The sequence below is a fragment of the Rhipicephalus sanguineus genome, chromosome 3, assembly GCF_013339695.2.
Source record: "Rhipicephalus sanguineus isolate Rsan-2018 chromosome 3, BIME_Rsan_1.4, whole genome shotgun sequence".
NCBI classification, from domain to species: domain Eukaryota; kingdom Metazoa; phylum Arthropoda; class Arachnida; order Ixodida; family Ixodidae; genus Rhipicephalus; species Rhipicephalus sanguineus.
In genome coordinates, this window is record NC_051178.1 from 230304486 (window position 1) to 230325301 (window position 20816).

Below are 20816 nucleotides of genomic sequence, written 5' to 3' on the forward strand. Positions count from 1 at the left end.
AAAAAAACATGTTTAATTCCTGAGAATACATTCGACTTAATGGCTTACATCGCATGCACCTTTTTCGCACTTCTGGTTCTGGCGTATTGATTTGGTGTAGTTGAGTACTGCTTCTTCGTCCGTCTTATTCCAGGTGATTTTTATGCGACCTTCGTCTGGCGTCCATATCGGCGACATTTTAGCGATGTATTTCTCCAGGGCTTCGTATTCGATTGGACCTGTGTCAGGAGCGAAATGATCAACATATGAGAAAACAAGGCGCAGAGAGAGCAACTACGCACACACACAAGCACACACAAAAGTATTATGGCATAATTTATATAAAAACAATTAGGGCAGCTTCGCGTTAGTGATGTCAAGCCTGAAGGAAATGTGGAGCTGGACGGCCTGCCTTGTTTCTCTTTATTTTTCGTTCTTTATTCCTCTCTCTCTCTCTCTTTCCCTTTTCTTCCTTTCTCTCTGTTTTGCCATCTCTTTTGTCTCTGCTTACTTCTATTTTTGTCTTTCTCTCTACCTATTTCTTTCTCTTTGTCACTGTTTCTATTTCTTTGTGTATTTCTTACCTTTCGTTCTCTCTCTTTCTTTCTCTCTCTCTCTGTACTTGTTCTCTCACCCATCAGATTTATTGCATCTCACGCGGGACAAATCAGCGCACGTATTCTGAGAGCGATGCAGAAGATGCATGATGAGGACGAAGAGAAAGAAAAGGACGAAGAGACCGCGTGCCGGTTCATGGTGATGATAGCTTTCTGTTGGATCTGCACGGACTAACGGTCGGCTTAAACAACTCCGCTGTTAAAACACCTTCCAATTCATAGGTTTTGCCTTTCCTAACTAATAATATATTCACGTGCAGCACATACTCATGAAGTCAGCGAACAATGCGGAGAAGGGCCTTTCGTTCGGGGAAAACTAGTGGCCCACATAGAAAAACAAAGGCTCGCTTTGCTGAAAGCGTGCCTATTACGGCGAGCGGTCTGCGTCAGAGAGAGAGAGAGAGAGAGAGAGAGATAGAGAGAGCGCTCTTCATATGCAGGTTGCTTTTCAAATGTGGCCTGGAAGATGTTACCGTCTATACGCTACCTACCGATAATCACGAAATTCGATGAAAGGTGCGCGTAATCAGTAGAGGCCGGATTTTTAGGCATTAAAAAAGGTCGCTTTAGACGTACAAAATAGGCAGGCAAAACAATGTTTTAGGCCTCCAATAGCATAAATATAGGCACAATAAATTTTCACATAAATGCGAACAATTTCAAACGAAGACGTGCGCGACTTCTAGACAGGAAAACAAAATGTTGGCGGAAGCGCGAAGTTCACGTTGGGCTTTTAAGCAAACGTTTTTTTACAAAAATGTTATTGCTTAAGATGGCACAAAGGCGCCAACAGTTGAACATAGCCGTGCTATTGGGCTTTGTACCGTACGGTTCGCAGAACATGGTCTCTCGCGTGTTCTGCATGGTGAGTCACGTGTCCACTGTCGGATCAAAACACTCCTGGGTGTCTTTTCGGCATGACTGAGAAGGGCAGATCAGGATGAGATAGGCAGATCGCTAAAAGACCAGAAGGGAGGGATTCCTCCGAATGGCTGGATCGAATTGCTTAGAGCCAAATTCTCCTCTGGCAGTGAACCACTGCTGTAGCCAGGCGGGGATTAGTCCAGGGGGCTGACCCCCCCCCCCCCCTTTCCCCTCCCCGAAACTTTTCAGTTTTGCATGTGTATATATACACGCACACATACAAACGTATGCACGAACATACATAAAGCATCGTTATACCCACGAAGTGAGTAAAACAAGTTAAAAAAGTCGTAGGCGGATAGATAGATAGATAGATAGATAGATAGATAGATAGATAGATAGATAGATAGATAGATAGATAGATAGATAGATAGATAGATAGATAGATAGATAGATAGATAGATAGATAGATAGATAGATAGATAGATAGATAGATAGATAGATAGATAGATAGATAGATAGATAGATAGATACGCTCAAAGTCGCAGAAGTTCGCTAAGAAATGCTTCGCATTTAAAATTTCTGGCTACGCTACTACAGTGAACACCTAAAAAGTAAATTACATACAAAACGAAAGCTGCGTGCACATCACATTTTTGTTTCGTTTTGTTTTGCTCTTCACTCTCCTTTCCATTGACGGCTGTCCGCGGTTTCGCATTCGCCAACCGCTCGCGCCATGTCAGCGCGGCGGCGAATTCTCGCCGGCGTGTCTCACTTCACTGCTGCTGGCGGTTGTTTCCGAGAGTTGGTTGAACTAGAGGACTAGGTTGAATCCCATAGTTCCGAACAGTCAGTGTTGCGCGGTAACATGAATAACGGTCTCAAAGTGCACCCGGGAGCGAAACTTGAGGATAAATAGCGTTTATATAAGCGCCAATTTTGCGAATAGGCATCTATAGGCATTTGTGCGCATTTAGGCACGAACGCCAATTTTAGGCATTTATAGGCACTATAAAAACACTATAAAAACACTTCTTAACCTCTAATTCATGCTCATATATGAGAATGGCGCGATAGCATTGCAAGGAACAAAATAGGCATTTGCCGGTAACCCGGTCTCTAGTAGTCAGTTACTGTCGCTACCATAAATCATGGATTAAAAAAATGCAACAATGGGCCTTTCACGCGTCAAAAGCACAATACAATTATGACTCACGCCGTAGTGGAGGATAACGGGTCAATTATGACCACCTTGGCTTCTTTAACATGCATCTAAATATATCTACACGGGTGTGCTTGCCTTTCGTACCCATTGAAATGCTCCTGCCATGGTCGGAAATCGAACACGCGCCCTCGAGCTTATAGGAGTTCTGCATCATACGATTCTAAACTACCACAACGTGTTAAAGGAGCCCTGCAATACCCTTATAGTGATCATCTAATGACTTCACTATCGGAATTTATTGCCTCACGAATCGACTGCCGTAAAAATTGTTTAGAATCCGTCAAGGTACGCGCGGAGTTACATGGATATGTAACTGCGCTCTACTCCGATGTGTAAATGCGACCGCGCCGAAAGCTAAGCGGCAGAGGGGGGGGGGGGGGGGAATGGTATGACGACAGGGCAACAAGAAGCTATGACAGTACGACAGCGCTCACCATGACCTTGAGCACTTTCTCTTTTTTTCTTCGCACGCGCGGCTCACTTTCAGAGTGATGACGAGCGTGCTGGTGCAACAATTCTGTATCGTGTGCAAGAGTGACGACACACACACACACACACACACACACACACACACACACACACACACACACACACACACACACACACACACACACACACACACACACACGCACACACACACACACACACACACACACACACACACACACACACTATGGAATGTTTTGTGAATACTGGCCCCTGTTCATATTTAACTGTAACTTACCGACATCGCTGACGATCACGGAATTGGAGAATTTGTAGCCATCACCACCTCTTGCAACGTAGTCTGAGGTAACAATTTTGTAGGTGGCCTGACACTTGAGTGGTTCGTATATCGGCACGCTGCAGTTTGCGCAAAGGACATTGACAGAGATCACTCGGTTATTTTCTGTTGTCAAATTATATTCAACTCGGAACCCTGTAGGTGTAACAAGAAAGGCTGTTAAGGCAGCGAACCAACAAGAAAACGCTCCAAGGAACGCCTACCGTAGTAAGGCATGGTTTATTAAAAAGAACAGGGTTGATCCCTCCGTCAAAGGAATTGGTATAATACGAAAGTGAACCTTGTCCTCACTGAAGTATTTGATTGTTTATTGTACATTGATATACGATAGCTTGCACAATGTATATTGGTGTTTGGCAGCTATATCACCCCTTGACGTGGATGCACCCACGTTCACACCTAGTGGCACTTCTCCAGCCCGACGACTAACGTCTGTGATCGTGATTAAGCCTCTGTGCTAGTAGAACTTTTTAACATACATTTGAACACAACATACAGCAAATCCCGCGCAAGAATGGCATCGACAAGCATATAATGAACACTGGTACTCGATATGCACTCATTCAGAACGTCGTCATCTGAGGAGAGAAACGCCAAGGTGTGCGCTCCCCAGCAATAGGGTAACCTACGCCTGTGCTCACGCATATACCACAAAGCGCTCCAGAAACGCGAGAGGCAGAGTTCGTAGCTTGAGCCGTGAACGCGGGGAAGGCGGTCCGCTTCCCGCTGGCGTGCCTCTCGCTTCACCAAAGCACTCAATGCGCGACATTTGCCCGTCGACGTCTTTGCCTTTCTGCGGCGCTTACTGCAGTGCTCTCATTAGTCGGTGCTATCGCGCTCGAAGCCATAAGCGGCTGAGAAACACCTTTGGTGCATGTGGAAGCTGCACTACTCTGGAAACGAGCCATGACACGCTAACACGACGCGAAAGGCAAGACGCGTAAGTGCGTCGTCCCCGAACAGAATCACTGCATACGCTACATTGCACCAATCGTAGACTTTCCTACAATATTGAACCGAAAGCTCTCGTTGCGCTTAAACTGCTGAAGCGCTCTCTATCTGCGCTCGTTAGTGCCATGATGCAGTACTGCACCGCTCCTAGACGGCACCACCATGAGAAGGAGGTGTGAGAGATATAAGGCGCGTTTGTGAAACCCGGTATCGCAGTGAGTAGAGCGCCCGCGGCACCTCTCGTCGCGGACCTAGAGGTCATGGCTTCAACTCCCGGGTCATCTGAATCCATGAAACTTTTTATTTTGGTTTGCCCTTGTCTTCTGTTCGTGTGCATTATACCGACGTCACTTCCGTGACGGCAGTGACGTCAGTGAAGTCTTGGTGTACCCCGACGTAAAACACTTTCGGGTTAAAATATAAAATCATAAGGTAAATAAAGCCACGTCGACGGTGTTAGCGAAGAAATTTTCTTGTATGTGCTCACTTATTTTTTTGCCCTTTTCCACTGAAGAAGCCAGCGCAGTCGAAGACTGGAACCTCCGCTCAACATTAAGGGTAGAAATGTAATGGCTGCGAGACAAGAAGCGCGGTGGCACCTTTAACGGTATGTAAGAACGCCATTTTGTTTCTTAGCGAAGCTTACCTGATACTTGAAGAAAACGACCTTTTTGCATCTCTCTTGTTGTGTTGTACATTGTCACGGAGTTCTCAAACATGTTCCATAAGTCAATACCAGAGAGTGTGACCGTTACAAGAGAATTTCCATATGGTAGCGTAGACACCACATCGCCCCAGGTTACATTATCTGTACAAAGTAAATAAATAAAACACACAGGAAAAGGCATACAACTCCACCTAAGATGAGGGAGGGTGTGAGTTCTAAAAATATTGAATAATTGCCCGAATATTCGTTATCGATATTTCCAAACAGTACCACTAAGAAGCTTGATGAGAGAGAGCATCAGCTCAGACTGAAGTCTCTTCTTGTTTGGCCTATGGTGAATACTTGGCCTCCAGCTTCACAGAAACCAGTTGTCTCGTTAGAGTGACTAATAAGCTCAATCGACATTCTTCCGAATAGCGCACCCACTCTCCCCAATAACTGAGAAATCATTATACAAAGAGCTACAGGGCCCCTTATGCATTCGGCTAAGGCTACTCGAAGGCTGAAAGCCGCCGCCCCCTCCACCACCATTACAACCGCCACAACGATCATCATCATCATCATCATCATCATCATCATCAATCAGAATTGGAGCCTGAGAGTTGACGTGACTTTTTGTAATGCACACCGCGTTTTAAAGGGCAGCGTCTTTGTTGATGTTTGGGTGATGATAATCATGATGCACTATAGCGCAGGCCTTTCGAAGGGGCTGGCAGCTTTCAATCAGCCACTCGCTGTGCAATTCACATGGTGTGACGCCTGGTGCAATTATACGCTTCTGCCATGCAATCTGTTAACATGACAACTTGGCGACATGACAACTGTAAAACGTGTTCTTGCAAAGCTATTTCAAGCACTGGCTTGGCTGTGTGGCATTGTACTTGACTGCCACGCAGAGCGCCTGGGTTTGATTCCGGCTCAGAAGTCTGTTCTTTATTAAGGTCTCGTGTGTTTTTGCACCGCAAGCCTCGTTTTTAAAGGTCAGCGTCTGATGAGGCACTAAGGTCTTCGCGTTCACTCTTTCAGGCGCGCCTTATGAAGAACGGTCTGCAAATGCGTCATATTTACACATTGTTATAAGATACTCGATATTCAGTTGCAACAGAAAAAATATCATAATGCTTTGATTTGTGTGTTTTACAGTAATTTATCTTAATTAATTTGTAATTAAATATCCATTTATCCTAAGTCATTCATTTCTGTTTTTGTTAAATAGATCTAAATCTCAGGCCAGAAATATTGTGTAATTTCGTTTCCAGTTATATTCATTTTGAGCAACAAAAAATTGCACTTTTCTCGTGGGTCGCGGAGTGCGGCATGTCAAACGACGAGTCGAAAGCGGTAGTGCCTTCAGCAAAATGATCATATTCAACAATACACGGCACAATTAAGCTAAATGAAGACACGTATATTACGCAGGAGGTTCAATTCATCGAAACCCTAATGTGTTTTTCCCGTTCTTATCGACCAGTCCACACAAATAGCACAAACCTGTTGTGTTCGCAATTGTGTACAAAGTGTCTTATTGGATTAATGATACTGTAATATTAAATGGCAGCTTGTTTTGCTTACAGAAGCTTGGAAGCCCCGTTCTGATGCTGCCAGCAGTCACGACAGCGCCGTTCAGTTCCGACCAGTTAGGGCCACTCGTTGTGTTCTCCTCGTCGAGGTAGTACTCAAAGTAAGCATCCGCGATCAAGTTGCCGAGGTTACACTCTTGCATTCTGCATATGTCGTGCTTGTGCTCCATGAGGACCCTAGTGCTGCCTACCACCTGTTTCATTCGTTCTGTGAGGTTTTGTTTGAAAGGCTCCAATACGCATATCATCTCGTAATCTGAAAAAAAAAGAGAAGGTGTGATTATATCCCGGCATCTCTGGCTTGATGCTCCGGAACAGCGGCTACGGTTGTTCAGCTTGCGCTTTTAGAAAACTAATCTTTCATGTAACGATATGTATAACACTAGGGGATGAAACACATTCTAATTAGAAGTATATCACTGATACAACGAACTTCGAAGTATTCCTTGTGAGCACTTTCATTTTGTTTTCCCTGAGAAGAACCTTCGATCTGTACAGCTAAGACAGAATACCCTGCGTAAGTAAATAAGCAATAAACCCTCTGCTTTTCGAAAATTTAGGACAATGCGATAGGAGTAACAAGAGCATTTTTACATATGCTGATATCTATTTTCAATGCGGAGCACCTTAGTGGCCCGGACTGTCGCGGCATGTTTTCACTTGGCGTCAAGCTCAAAGTACCGAAATATAGGAACTGTCTGGCGCGCAACAAATAAATAAACAAATTTTCCTTCCGGGGCTGGGGTTTGAACTACTGTCCCACAGATATGAAAGCGGGTGCCTTGAACACCAGGCCAAGCGCCGATGTTTGCCCATTGTGAACTGAACCGAAGCATACGAATGCGTTCAACCGACGACGCAAAAAAAAAAAAAAAAAAAAAAATGTGGCGTTTTTTTTTCCTTCTAAAAGAATCAAGTCCACTTTAATTGAAACTGAGAACAACGGAATTTTTTTGTTACTGCCAGTATTGTCGGGTCTGCTCCAACAATTTTCTGCCAGTGGGCTCATGTCACCAAAATACCTCAAATCTATATTTTGGCTAAAATCTATATAGCCCACTATCCTCGGTATTCAGGAGTAAAATTCAGATTTGGCTCTTACAGACTGAAACATTCCATTTGGAGTTGAATTAGCTGGTATAAAATAAGTCTAAATCGCAGCGAATGAACGATATAGCAATATTTCGCGACAAAAGCAACACCATCCCTGTGTTTCCGTCGGTGCTGTCCTATGTTGCATGGCATAATGGCGACGAATAGACTTGTAGAGCGAGTGGTCCTTCCAGGCAAAAGGCGCACCATTCTGGACTCTCGGCAGCGTTTACTCGTTCATGGCATCCATTGAAAGCCTTCTAAAAATGTTTCAGCTCTTCTTGTTCTTAGCTCGTTTTATGCCGCGCCGTTTCGTATCACTTCTTCTTCAAGGAATAGATCGGTGTCCAATATTTTCATTTCAGTTGTCTTCCATATCAAATATACCATCTTGGAGCGAAAGAAGCACATGACACTGTAGCGCAAAGCTCGAAAAGAAACACTAAAAGGCAGAAAGAAGTAGGAAAGTCGGCCTCTTACTTTTTATATTCAAGCCTTGCCCTACAACATCATGTCCTTCGGTATGTTCCATCTCGCCCAAGAAAAACTAATTGGGGAACGAAAGCTCGATAGGAAAGCAACTAGGACACAAATGAAACATTTTGCGCGGCCAGGTCGGTTGTTTCGGTCACGATTGCTGACTCAGCGCTGGTTTAATGGGTCTGGCTCAGTTTCATTCAAACAGATGCACGATTTGGTTCATTTTTGACTCGAAACTGCCTTTTTGAGTTCATGTTATTATTATGAGGAATCGCCTCATTTCGATTGCAATTGCTTTAAAAGTGAAAGATAATCAGGCCCGCTTTACGCTCTCGTGAAATTTAGCCCAGTTTCGGTTTCTGGATCTGGCTCTTCCAGAAAAGAAAAAAAAAAAACCGGCACAATTGGGAAGAGGGCATTACAGGTCAGGTCAGTACCAAATAGGTCCAAAGGGGGCGCTACAGGTCGTCAATACCAAAATAGGTCAAGAGAGGGCGCCACTGTATCGCAAATGAAGGTTTCCTTTCCCGCTGTTGACGCCGAGCAGGCTACATGTTTGGAACGCCAGCGCTTGCTTGCCCGTGAACGCCAGCTTCGCCGAATCATCCCATCACGAATTAGGCCAAATTCGTCTGCCCGAGCTAGCGAAGCGATAGCGAAACGCCAGCGCCGACAGTTATGCGCAGACCTACAGAAGAGAGAAGCGGAGGCGAAATGCCAGCGAATGCGAGGTAACCATCAGCATAGGAAGACTGAGACGCAAGCCGAGTGCCAACAAAGACAGGCAAAGCAGCAGCTTCAACTCAGACAAACGATAAGCCAAGCGTGAACAGTGGCAGGCGAATCCCGACGTTTGCTCCGCAGTTTGTGGAGTTTTCACGGTGGGAAACTGGCGCGACTCTTTCTTCGCTTCTGTTTTAAGTTTTAGGTAGGTGTGTGCGAATAATCGAAAGTTTCGAATATTCGTCGAATATTACATTCGAAATATTCGTATTCGATTCGAAAATTGTGTATTCGAAAAGTTTCGAATATTCGATAACTTCGAATATTCGAAAAATTCGAATATGCGATTCAATTATCATGCATAAAATAACTCGTCTTCCACATTTCTGCTGCGTTCGTATCGCTAAAAACGTTGCCGAAAGGAGCGATGCACATCGTAAGTACACGGAGGCACGATATCTGCCTGCGACAAGCGCCTCAATACGTATGATTTATTGCTGGTGCATCTCCGACGTGCAGCGCTGTTGGCGATCATGTAACCGTACATTTTCAATATTATGTGGCCGTAACGTGCCGCACTACCACTCGTTCACTATGCGGGACCACTTCTGGAGAAAGACAGTGACCCACGTGACTGGTTGCGGACTGTAGGCACCTTCAGATACCCCAGTCTGGCAAAGCTTTGCCCCATGTAACTCCCTATACCAGCACTTCTGTTCCAAGCGAGCGTGCCCTTTCAGTGGCAGGGGGGGGGGGGGGGGGGAGGGGGGGTTGTCTCTGTTACAAGGGAGCGCCTGCTGCCTGATCATGTGGAGCAACTCTTATTTCTTCATGATAACATGTAGTCATTACTTTCACTGTGCCGTGATATTTGCTTGTGTTGTGATGTGCATTGTGCTAGCCTGGACATTGTGTTCTGGAGATAGTACTGTATGTTGTGTTGCCAGTCAGGCTGTTAATGTTTTTTTTGTTTCAAATAGCTACATGTTAAATAAAATATCGTTACTGTAGAGGCATTTTTCCTTTGATATTCGATATTCGATTCGATATTCGAAGGTGAATGTTCGTATTCGATTCGTATTAGAAAAATTTGATATTCGCACACCCCTTGTTTTAGGTCAACGCGAATATGATATTTATTGAACGTTAGCAGAGTTAGTTATTGGGCTAGTTGGTTTCGCATGATTAAAAAAAACTGCGCTACAGTTACAGGGACAAAAGTAGACACGACGTGTCTACTTCGTAACTTGTGTCCGCCCTAATTTCGTTTGTCCCTGCAACTGTAGCGCAGTTTTTAAATCATAATTAAACATTTACTGAAGAATTTCAATAAACACAAAAGCGAAATTTCCGACACAATACCAGCGAACCTCGTACTCTTTTTCATCATGATACACAGAAGCAAATTTCCGCGACAGCATCTGAAGGCAACATTTTATACCTGCACCGAAGGGGGTTTTAATCAACTTCGTAAAAACAGCGCTAAGAGAGGACATAGAAAGAAGCGACAAGACCAGCGACAAGACACGGGCTTTAATATTAATCCGAATATATTTCACATAAGTCTAAGTAATGCCCAGCATGTCGATCTTAGCGTATAGTGAAAAGCTACGATGTGATGGTGTTTATCTCTATACAAAAATTCCGACAGTGTGAGTTGGATGCGCTGGAATCTTTTGTCTATCGGCTTCGGAGATACAGTGGCATGAACTTCATTTGATAACTACAATACAAAGGTAACACGCACAGGGATCCAAGGTTACCACTACGTGCAGCTTGCGGTGATGTTATGAATGTATTCTGGATACCAAAAAATCATGCAGTACCACAGCGGAAGAGGTCAAGCCAGAGCAAGAGCACACGCCCAATGGTCTACTATACACAGACGCCGCTTAATACACCCAAATACAAGGCGCGGCTATCGTTAGAATTAAGCAATATACCCTTAAATTCCTGCGAGAATCAAAACCAACTGACCGGCAGAAGGCGTACAGGCAGCCATAGCACTAGCCACCAACAGCGACCACTGCCCTAACGACTTAATTGATTCACAGAGAGCCCTGTCGCGCACAATATTTCATCCCAATGAGAACATGAGAGGACATGCTGCACAGCTCCGGCTTGGATGACCTGTGCCAGGTGTTGCAGCGGTTCCGCGCGGTGGCCAATGCCACAAGAGCCCTGGATTACGAGAACTTGCTCTTATATAAGAAAACAATGATTAAGTAAAGGTCATTCTTTCTCGTTCTCTCCACCTGCAGAAATGTGGCAGATACAACATGCCCTGCAGTGCAGTCCCTCCCTCTTGCTTACTTCTACTTATAACGTTTCAACGCACTTTGCATATTAAGGCCTCACCTTCCTCGACAGAAACGTTCAGAAGGACAGGATTTCCACCCCAAGATACAACGTGACCAGTGCTGTTGAATGTCACATCCAATCTGCCGAGGTATTTCCCGAAGCGGAAGTCCTGCACCACGAGGGCCTTGCTTCCGTCTGTCCTGTTCACGACGTAGGGATACGGACCTTCAGGCTTATCCTCTTTAGGGTGATCCGTACCTACGCGGTCCAGAAGAACAATTTGGGAAAACTGGCGGAAATACGTCACCGCATGGTTCATTATTCTACTTACCTGTGTAAAGGAATGTGTTTGTGTGTCCACCAACCAGTATGTCTATTTCTGTAATGTTCGTGACAATATCGACTTCGCGGTCGAAGCCACTGTGTGTAATAGCTATTATAATATTTACGTTCTTGCTGACGAGATAGTCAACCTCGTTTCGAAAACTAACTTTTTCGTCATAAAATTCCACGTTTGGTCCTGAAAATACAAAATACACTAATTATCAGGGCCATCGTTTGAGAGAGAAAGATGAAAGAATGAAAAGTGGAAAAGTGGGTGATAGGAACGTGAAGAAATATAAAGCAGATGCAAATAATCTCTACTGTTCACAGCGCAGGATAAGAGCTAATACTTGTCAGTGCTGAAGTCTATAGTTCAGGGCTGTTGTCCGTGACAAGTACCGAAGCCATTAATTCCGCAACGGGTTCTGTGTAGCTTTGGAGGCTGGTCGGTGATGGCGTGGTCGATATGAAATGTTAGTGCAACGTCACAACGTGACGTGTCCTTTGTATGAGCCCCAAACTGTATGAGACTCAAAACTTTAAAAGGCAAAAGATAAGTGATTGCATTGATAACTTAGGTCACTCTCTTATTTACTCATGCAACCCCATCCTCTTGCAAGGCGTTGCTGTCGTGATGATAAAGGCAGCGCTGCTAAATTCCAAAGACAGAAAACAGGGATGACACAGACAAAGCGGTTAGCAATCTGTCTATAAATTACACAGGCGCCAGCAAAGAAGCTAGAGGTGGGGTTTTAATGAAGACGAGCAGCAGTAATGCCCACTTATTTACGCTTTGAACTACCCCCGCCCCCTCCCGCGCGTTTCCCCCTCGAGCACGGGCGACGCCGCCTAGGTCGGATTTTCATATTCCGTAATAACTTTAACTGCGCTAAAACAAGGACAACAGAGGAAGGGAAGACAGCAGGTGGGCAACGCGAAATATTACTGCCTGAATGCCAACAAGTTGGCCCAACTTGGTGCTCTTCTGGATTTTGGTATTTTGAAGGGTTTCGTCATCAGGCAATAAGGAAGGAGCAGGAGAGAAAGGAAAGGCAGGGATGTTAACCAGTCTAGAAGGACCGGCATGCCACCCTACACTAGGGGAAGGAATGGGGGAGATATAAAGATAGAGAGAAAGAGAGAGAGAAGGAGAGCACGCACCCACAAAGTCACACACCTCACTGTCATGATAACGCCGTTAGTCTATAACCGCCGGTGCAATTCTGATGTCTTCAAGAAGTTGAGCACTGCCTTCGTCGCCTTCACCCGCGATGACCTCTCAGGACGATATTCCAGAGTGGTTTCTGCTGTCATCAGGCTGTGATTTATGCGAGCTAGAGCGACTGAGAGTGATTTTCTCTGCGCATTGCAGCGAGTACAGTCGCATAGGATATGCTGTAATGTCTCCTCGCTACCACAGTTGTCCCAAAAGGGTTGTCAGCCATTTCGATTGTAAAGGAGAATGACTTCGTGAAAGCCACTCTTAGCCATAAACGGCAAAGCAGAGTGGCATCATTTCGGCGTAGTCCAGTAGGTGTCTGAAGACGTAAAGTGTTCGGGCAGTGGTGGTGCTGGTTGTGCAGTCTACTTGATGTATTCCAAGCCAATAAATGTTTCCACTATAAACCACCCTTATGCGTCACTTGAATACTCCTACAAATGCCTAATTGTCTTTTTCATAATTAGGACAGTACTTATCAAGTTAGATAATTAATATTGATGCAGCAAATAAATGTCTTCAGCCAAAAAAATTACTGGCGGGTGCTCCACTATTCTGAAAGCAATGCGTACTGGGTTCTTTTCCTGTAGCGTGATTCACCTCTGGAAAAAAAAAAAAACGGTGCGCGTGATATCTGGGACGTCCGACCTATAATTATAACGTGAGGCATCCCCGACCAGTACAAACATTTCTGAATGCTGTTCGAGCTTCCTCAATTCGAATATGTGCAAGCTACCCACCTGGGTTTGAACCATATTTCGTGGTAGGAATTACTGCGCCGATAATTCCGATCTTTATGCCATCAATTATTTTTACAGCAGACTTTACAAGGTCGTACGTCTTGAGATGTGGATCTTGTGAAAAGTTTGTATTTGTTCCCACGATTGTTACATTATACTCTTTCATCTTCTGAAGAAAAGGGGCAAGATTGGCCGGCCCGTCGTCAAATTCGTGGTTTCCAAGACACTGAAACCAATGAGAGAGAAATGTCTATTAGATAGATTTTGCAAAATCAGCCTCTTTTTAGCCCGAACCTCCAAGCCTTCGCGAACTTTCGATTACTTATCCTGTGAGAACTTTGTCTTTGAGTCGTATACAAACTTGATTACGCTAGAAGGTCATTTGAGTAAAAGCACTTTACAAATGAGCGAAAGCACTGCAGGACACAGCAAATGTTAAGACAAAAAGACTCCAGTAGTCTTGTTAAGTTCACACTAGCACAGAAAGACTTATTGTAGACATATTGTAGTATGTATGATGTATATTTAATAGGGAGGTTGTCGGGCATGCATTAAGACTTTCGTAATGTTAAATCATGTTATGTAAAAGCAGCAGTCCATTACATAAAGACATTTGTCATCGTTCTAAGCATTCTGTAATTATGTGATTGTAGATACCATGCGATGTCCGTTTGCTGTTGGCTGGTAGTAAAAGGACTGCTATGACTGAAGAAGCCTATGCAGAAGCGAGACCATCACGAGAAACGGGCTACTGCATTTTTACTCATTTTAATGAACTTACATTAGTCTATCCAACCTAATATTCACGCAAACGACTTAATACAGTAAATAATGAGTGAAATGTATCCCTGTATTTTATGTACGCGCAGGCTCTCCCTTCTCAAGCTCAGTATTCTTCATATCCTCACCGTACGGATAGGTACCTATTACCGCAATATTATCTTTTTATAGTACAAAGGCTTATTAAAGTGCACTATTTAAATACTTGTCATGCCCTTTTTTAAAACAATGGTTGAGAAACTTCCAAATGGCTAATGAAGACGTTTTAGTGCAATTCAAGCTCACCGCATAATCGTAATCCATCTGTGACATGACAGCAGATATGACTCTTGATTTGAAGAGGGTGTAGTAAGGAGTGCCTTGAAAGAAGTCTCCGGCATTCACAAACAGCGAATTCGTCACATTTGCTCTAATTTCCTTCATCTGCAAAATGGTTACATGATCACGTCTCATTACCAGCCTTACCTTTCGTCGGCGTTTAGTTCTATGATTACGAAACCGTTGTACATGTATTTGCGGGACTGAAAATGGGAGTACACGAAAGCGTATTTTCTTGATGGATACACCTATTGCGCTTTTATTTGGGGTTCTTCTCTCTCACACGCTCCGAATGTACAAAGTTGGAGGACGCTTGAGCCTCGCCTCAAGAACATAATGCGATAGCCTAATCGGGCCCCGTTCGCATCGCCTTCTCAATCGCTAGCGTGACTTCTCTTCTCAGTGGACACATCAATCGTGTCGCAAGGAAAGGAACGCCTATGCGAGTTACATTGGCCGTTTAAAACTATCCTAGAATGCCTACTGCAAGTACACTTGCGAAGTCCAACTACGCCATAATCCCCCCTTTTGCGAATTAGCGAAGTACCCAATGCACGTCCATAAGGCGACACGCGCACCCATGCAACTGCTCACATTGTTGATGCTGTTGCTGATGATGAGGATGAAATATGCCTGAGCGCTTTGTAATTTGTGGGCCTTTAAACTATCGACGTGTTGTGCAATTCAGGTTTTTAACGCGATAGCGGTAAAGAGCTCGTTTCGCAGTAATTCCGGTGTCCGCGTCATCTCGGCCGCGTTCTAAAGCAATTAAACATGTAATGGGCGTTGGTTGAGGAAATCTTTAAATACACGGTCGTGGTACACAAAACGAACTTAAATACCGACGAGCACATATTAGTAGTGGGCTTCACCGGAATAGGGGAGTAGTGGACTACACGAGACGAGTGAGCTTCAGAATGATTTTTATTAGAATCATACGCCATCAAGAAAGCCTTGCCCTCGACAGCTTATTGTGGTGCATTTCATTACACGAATTGACAAATTATGAATGGCCCTACCACCAAGACTACCAACTTACGCTCATGCATACGTTGAGATAGTACGGTCGTACAACACAGCCTTGCACCTCTACGGGAACGGATCGTAAGTTTCAATCATAATAAGCTTCAGTCATGAGTTTAGACCAGACTCACAAAGCAACTCCAATGGCCACAGACTCGTCGTGATCGGAGAGTGTATGCAATATGTATTTGAATATGCGCTTCAAGCATCGTACATACCGCGTGACAAGGCCGGTGCAGGCAAATATTTGAACGTGTAATACTGAGTGACACCTGCTCAGAGAGTACACTTTTTTGTTGAAGTGGCCGCGCATTTAGGCTTAAATTGAGGTGAACTTCTTATCCCTCCATTCTAAACATTTGGTGCCATCTCTTTCGTTTCTAAGGCAAAAGAGCATTGGTCAGATTCGGGCATTCGTCATATTCGCTTTTATAATCTCGACGTTGCTCTGTATTTTCTAATGCCACGTGACCTACGGTCAATTCATAGGCGTGAATTGCTCATGGACTACGCTCAGGTCATTGGCGCAGCCAAGGGGGTGGGGGGATCGGAGGCGTTCAAACCTCCCAGAAATGTTTTCAATTTTCCATGTGTATATGTATTTACACGGCGGGGGTTCAACCGTGCATCAAGTATGGTTGAGCCCCCACCAAAAGAAATTTCTGGCTACTCCCCTGACTCAGGTGTTTCACATAGCAAACGCTGCTATATGAAACACCCGAGTGAAACGAATCAAACTTTATGTACTCACTTTAGCAACAATTCGAGCCACTCCTCCGACGCACGTGGAATTGGTTACATTGCCGTCAAAGCATGTGCCTCCATATTTGTTGCTTTCGTCAAGGTGAGCGTGAATGTCGTTGGTGTGAATAATTGTCAAATTCAACTCGCCGCTAGCAGCGCCATGACGTAGCCGTAAAACAATTGACGCAAGCACGGCTAGCAGCATCCGCCTTGCCTCATATTTTGGCAGGTGCGCCATTGTTGCTGACAGTGGATAAGAAATTGGCAATATATATGGGTCTGTAATGTAATGAAACGAAATATTCACGTGTAATATTGTGTAGACATAAGTGTGATATTAGTACGAGAAATAAAAGAAATTTACACAACAGTACAGATGAACGTAGCGCTGACAATGAGCTCGCGCCGCCACGTGATTTTTAACAGCGAAGCTGTTTAGCAAGTAGTTCCTTGTTCACCCCGCACCAAAAAACTATCATCATCGTGAACAGGTATGCGCCACAGAAATTGGGTAAGTCCTACTACTCACCACTACTACTCACCACTGGAGCATTCCAGAACAATTGCGAGACCCTCAACTTTTGCAGGATGGTTTTCAGCCGCTCCTCTTCGCGCTGGAAGGTCGCACTGCTCAGCTCGAACCTTGCAGCACAACTCTGGGCCGTCCAGTGTGCCGAGGAAGCCGCTTCGAGACAAGGTCTTAGAACCGCGTCCGCGGCGGGAGCATAGGCCCACCATATTTCTTTCTCTATGGGCCCACCAACAGACGCCGGACTCGAATCCTATTGATTCAGCAATAAAGTTTACGCTCTTCTTCGTCTTCACACCACCTGCTTCGCTCCCGCCATAACTTCGCCTTTGCTCTCTTCTTCTCTACCCAGCATCTCCCTCTCTATGTCGCTACCCCTTCTCAACTAGGCTCAACTCGCTATGCTAAGCTTCCCCCTCAGCAACTTAACTTTACCCATGTTCTCTCTCGCCAGGCTTCGCTCTCGCAGCTGGGGTAGAAAGTGCGACGACGGATCCATTGTTTAAGAAAACGGCATAACAACACAGACTTCTTAAAAACACGAAGTGTTTTCGCCTTCTGTGTTGCTCCCTTTTCTTAAACAATGCATCCGTACCAACTCGACCAACTGTGGGTCCTACTTTCTGGACTACGGATCCGCAGAGATCTACCTCTGCTGCAGACAGCTCCCCTCTTAAAAAGCGTCTTTGAGGCCCTCCATGAGACGTAGCAGTTGCCTTATCAATGAATGGAAAACGGCGCATAGAAATGCGTATGTGACCGGTGCAACTATAGGGCTGCATTTCTTTGCACTCGCGGGCGCCGAGTCGTTTTTTTTTTTTTGCGGTCGCACCTACAACACCAACGACACTGCGATGAAATACAAGCTCCCTTTTAAAACCGGTGACGCATTTCGCGAATTGTTGCAGCAGGATACGCCGACGTGGCGTCGAGCTACTGGGGACCACGCGTCCGTGGCGAAATGAAAACGAGCTAAGAGTCTCAACATGCTAGATTGCACGCGAGAAATTCTTCACGGTATTCTATTCCACCTGTCCATAGCGCAAGGGAACGGTCGATGAGCAGTCCTGGTTACAGAATTGGGCCTGTGCGCTAGAAGCCCTGGGCTCGTGTCACGTACAGGTGCGCCAAAAGTAAAACGGAGCACGCGAGCTGCGGCCAAACGGGGCGAAACTGCATGCGAGAGCGCTCTATCGGAAGATGTGCTGCAGACAGCGAGAGTGCGTTGGCATATCCGGCTAACCGATCCCGATATTCTGATGCTTGCCTTATCGCCGGCTCGAGCGAAGCCGGGCTGCTACCATCACCGCTCGTCAGGGGCGACAGCGGTGGCATTCTTGGCTATGCCGAAAGCGCGTGCCTCCGAAGATGTCGTCACGACGCGCACAAACAAATGCATGAAGCGTTGGAAGCATCACCTGCATCCCAGGCACGGTGGCATGCAGTTTCGCCCCGTTTGGCCGCAGCTCGCGTGCTCCGTTTTACTCTTGGGGCACCTGTACATAACTTTGTTCTTTAAGCGCGTAATATCTTCAAGTCTCTATTTTTAATTATTAAATTTTATTGTTATAGTTTTTGTCAATGTTTCTTGCTTTGTTTTTCGATAGGGTGCGCTGCTATCGCGGACGAACAACTTACGCACGCTTTTCCCGCGCTTATCGCTTATGATGGCGCTTCTAGGCATTAAAAACTAGAATTATCTAACGAAAGCCACAAGCTCTTCGTATGTGAGAGGCAGAAATGCAAAAGTGGACTTGCCCTTATTTAGTAGCAAGGTCTGTCCGTCAAGCAAGCATTACGATGGCCTAGACTAGCACTTTGCTTTGTGCATACTGAGTCATTTCTTGCTTTTCTGTGCTGCGGAAAGCGATTACTTCATCGGGAGAAGACTGTGCGCAGAAAGAAAAAACGACCGCCTACGGCGCCTTTTGAGGAGGAGGCGCAACCAAATGTTTTTTTTTTGAAGTGGCTTTCGAGTGGCGTGTTTTGTGCGGCAGGACCTGCGGATTGTTTTAGAGCTGCCCTTTTGCTATAATTCTTAACGTGAGTTTTTGGAATAAAAGGTGAGAGAAGATGACAAATTTTCTCAAATGCCGACATAAACGCAACATATATTTTAGCCTTTCACGTCGCTAAGCAGCCACGAGTCAAGTCAGGAAACAGGCTGTATCCGTAACATGGCGCTCGAGTGTTCCAGCGGCACAAAGCAAAGCCACTAGTCGTATTCCAACAAACAATGCTACGGCTGCGATGTAGCGCTCTTCCACAGACTACTATTCCATACACGGCATATACGCACTAAACTGGTTCTGACAGGCGCATATCCTGCCAGAACCAGTGTGTTTATATTATCCTGCCAAATCATGAACGAAGAAAAAGGATTTATTCGTACCTTGCGGAGACGCTCATAAAAACGTGAAAATGTTCGAATGGAAACTTCGCTTTAAAATTTACAAATGGGACGTAGCTAGGTAGAAGAAAACTAATGCCGTTTTGCTGTTGCATGGAGCAAATCAGAGTAATATTGTAATTGCGCCTAATTACGTAATTACGCTGTGTTTTTTATTAAACTTCTCGAATATTATAGCTAGAACGAAAGTGTTGATGAGGAAATTGCAGAAAATTACTAAAGATATTCGATCCATCAACTTTCGCTTGCTCTTTAAATGCTATGCAAATATTTTTACCAAGCTGGAAAGAAAGCCCGCTATACTTAGAAAACGCACCTCGAGAACAGCGATCAGTGTGTTTTTCTATGCGCCGTGGGCTTCCTTTCAGGCTTGGTAAAAATATTTGTATAGCACGTAAAGAGCAGCGAAAAGCTGGATCGCGTGTCTGTTGGGATGGCCTGCCACCTTCTGACTTGCTGTATGCGGCGGTAAACAACATTACCTTTCGGTCTCATAAGTTACGCGGTACCGTCTGTAGGTATATGCTACGAGATGTTGTTTTCCTTGGAGCATCCTAAAGGTGACTTTAGAAAAATATGACATTCCTTCTCTCTTTGGCGGAGTTGAACACAAGGCACCTAATAATCGACCGAGAAAAGATCATACGGTGACCTTATTTTCTCACATAGCTGAAACAACAATAACAAAAACAAAAAAACGTAAACAGAAAGAGAAAGAGAGAGAGAATCGTTGGACGTTCCTCTTACTTTACAATTAAGTTTTCATGTTCCCAAGGTGATTTTCTAGAGTCAATTAAATATACGAGTAGGCTAAAGTACTAGTGCCAATGTTCCGTTATCAAGCTGAAACCTTAAAGGTACCCAAACACAATACAAACAAGAGAGAGGTTGAGAGAAATACTTTACTGAAATATGCACTGCCGATCGTCTCCGGTTGCCTGTAACCACGATATTTCACTGATATGCAAATCATTTTGCGACCTAACAAAAACACCCTTATTCTTTCAATGGGCGATGCAAAAGGCAGTCCCTTGCATATAAAGGGATTTTCGAGTCTATACCCCCGCATGAATGTCGCTTACATGGATAAAAAGAGTGGATTACAAAACAGATCTCTGAAGCAAACTGCACTCAACAAGTGAAAAGACAGACGGGCATCTGCGATTCCAGCGGCTTGTCGTCTGTTATTTAAGTGTTCTTTAGAACCTATTTTAAAACTTCTTCGTCAATGTTGATCCGTTTCGTTTTGTACATTAAGCGGCTATGAGCCACATTAGGGAAAGAAAGCCGCGGCACACCTCTGTGTCAGCGCGTCTGTGCTCTGAATGCATGGAAACTTCTCAGGTTCTCCGCACTTCTGCAACCCAGTAGGAGGCGGAATAAACATTTTATTCAAACGGCAAACTGAGGTTCCCGTGGGTGGAGCCTCTATTCCAGGGACCCACTGGCTCTAGCGGCTCGCTTGG

At 44.9% G+C, this 20816-nt stretch overlaps 1 protein-coding gene across 1 annotated transcript; it reads right to left on the bottom strand.

The window, feature by feature from the left end:
- Positions 1-29: 29 nt before the first annotated feature.
- LOC119386368 (protein 5NUC) lies at positions 30-16649 on the bottom strand. The gene is made up of 9 exons (XM_037653683.1): positions 16419-16649; positions 14612-14749; positions 13547-13772; positions 11595-11783; positions 11321-11521; positions 6660-6923; positions 5067-5228; positions 3410-3604; positions 30-218 (listed from the first exon to the last, which is right to left on the bottom strand). Exons 1-9 carry the CDS (start codon positions 16647-16649, stop codon positions 37-39), a joined length of 1788 nt encoding a protein of 595 aa, XP_037509611.1. The 3' UTR covers positions 30-36.
- Positions 16650-20816: the final 4167 nt, after the last annotated feature.

Coding starts and splice junctions, on each gene's coding strand:
- LOC119386368 (XM_037653683.1), bottom strand. CDS start 16,649: ATGGCGCACCTGCCAAAATATGAGGCAAGGCGGATGCTGCTAGCCGTG. Junction 11,784..13,546: donor GAAATATGGTTCAAACCCAG/GTGGGTAGCTTG, acceptor TTGTATTTTCAG/GACCAAACGTGGAATTTTAT. Junction 6,924..11,320: donor GAACGTTTCTGTCGAGGAAG/GTGAGGCCTTAA, acceptor TTTTTTTTTCAG/ATTACGAGATGATATGCGTA.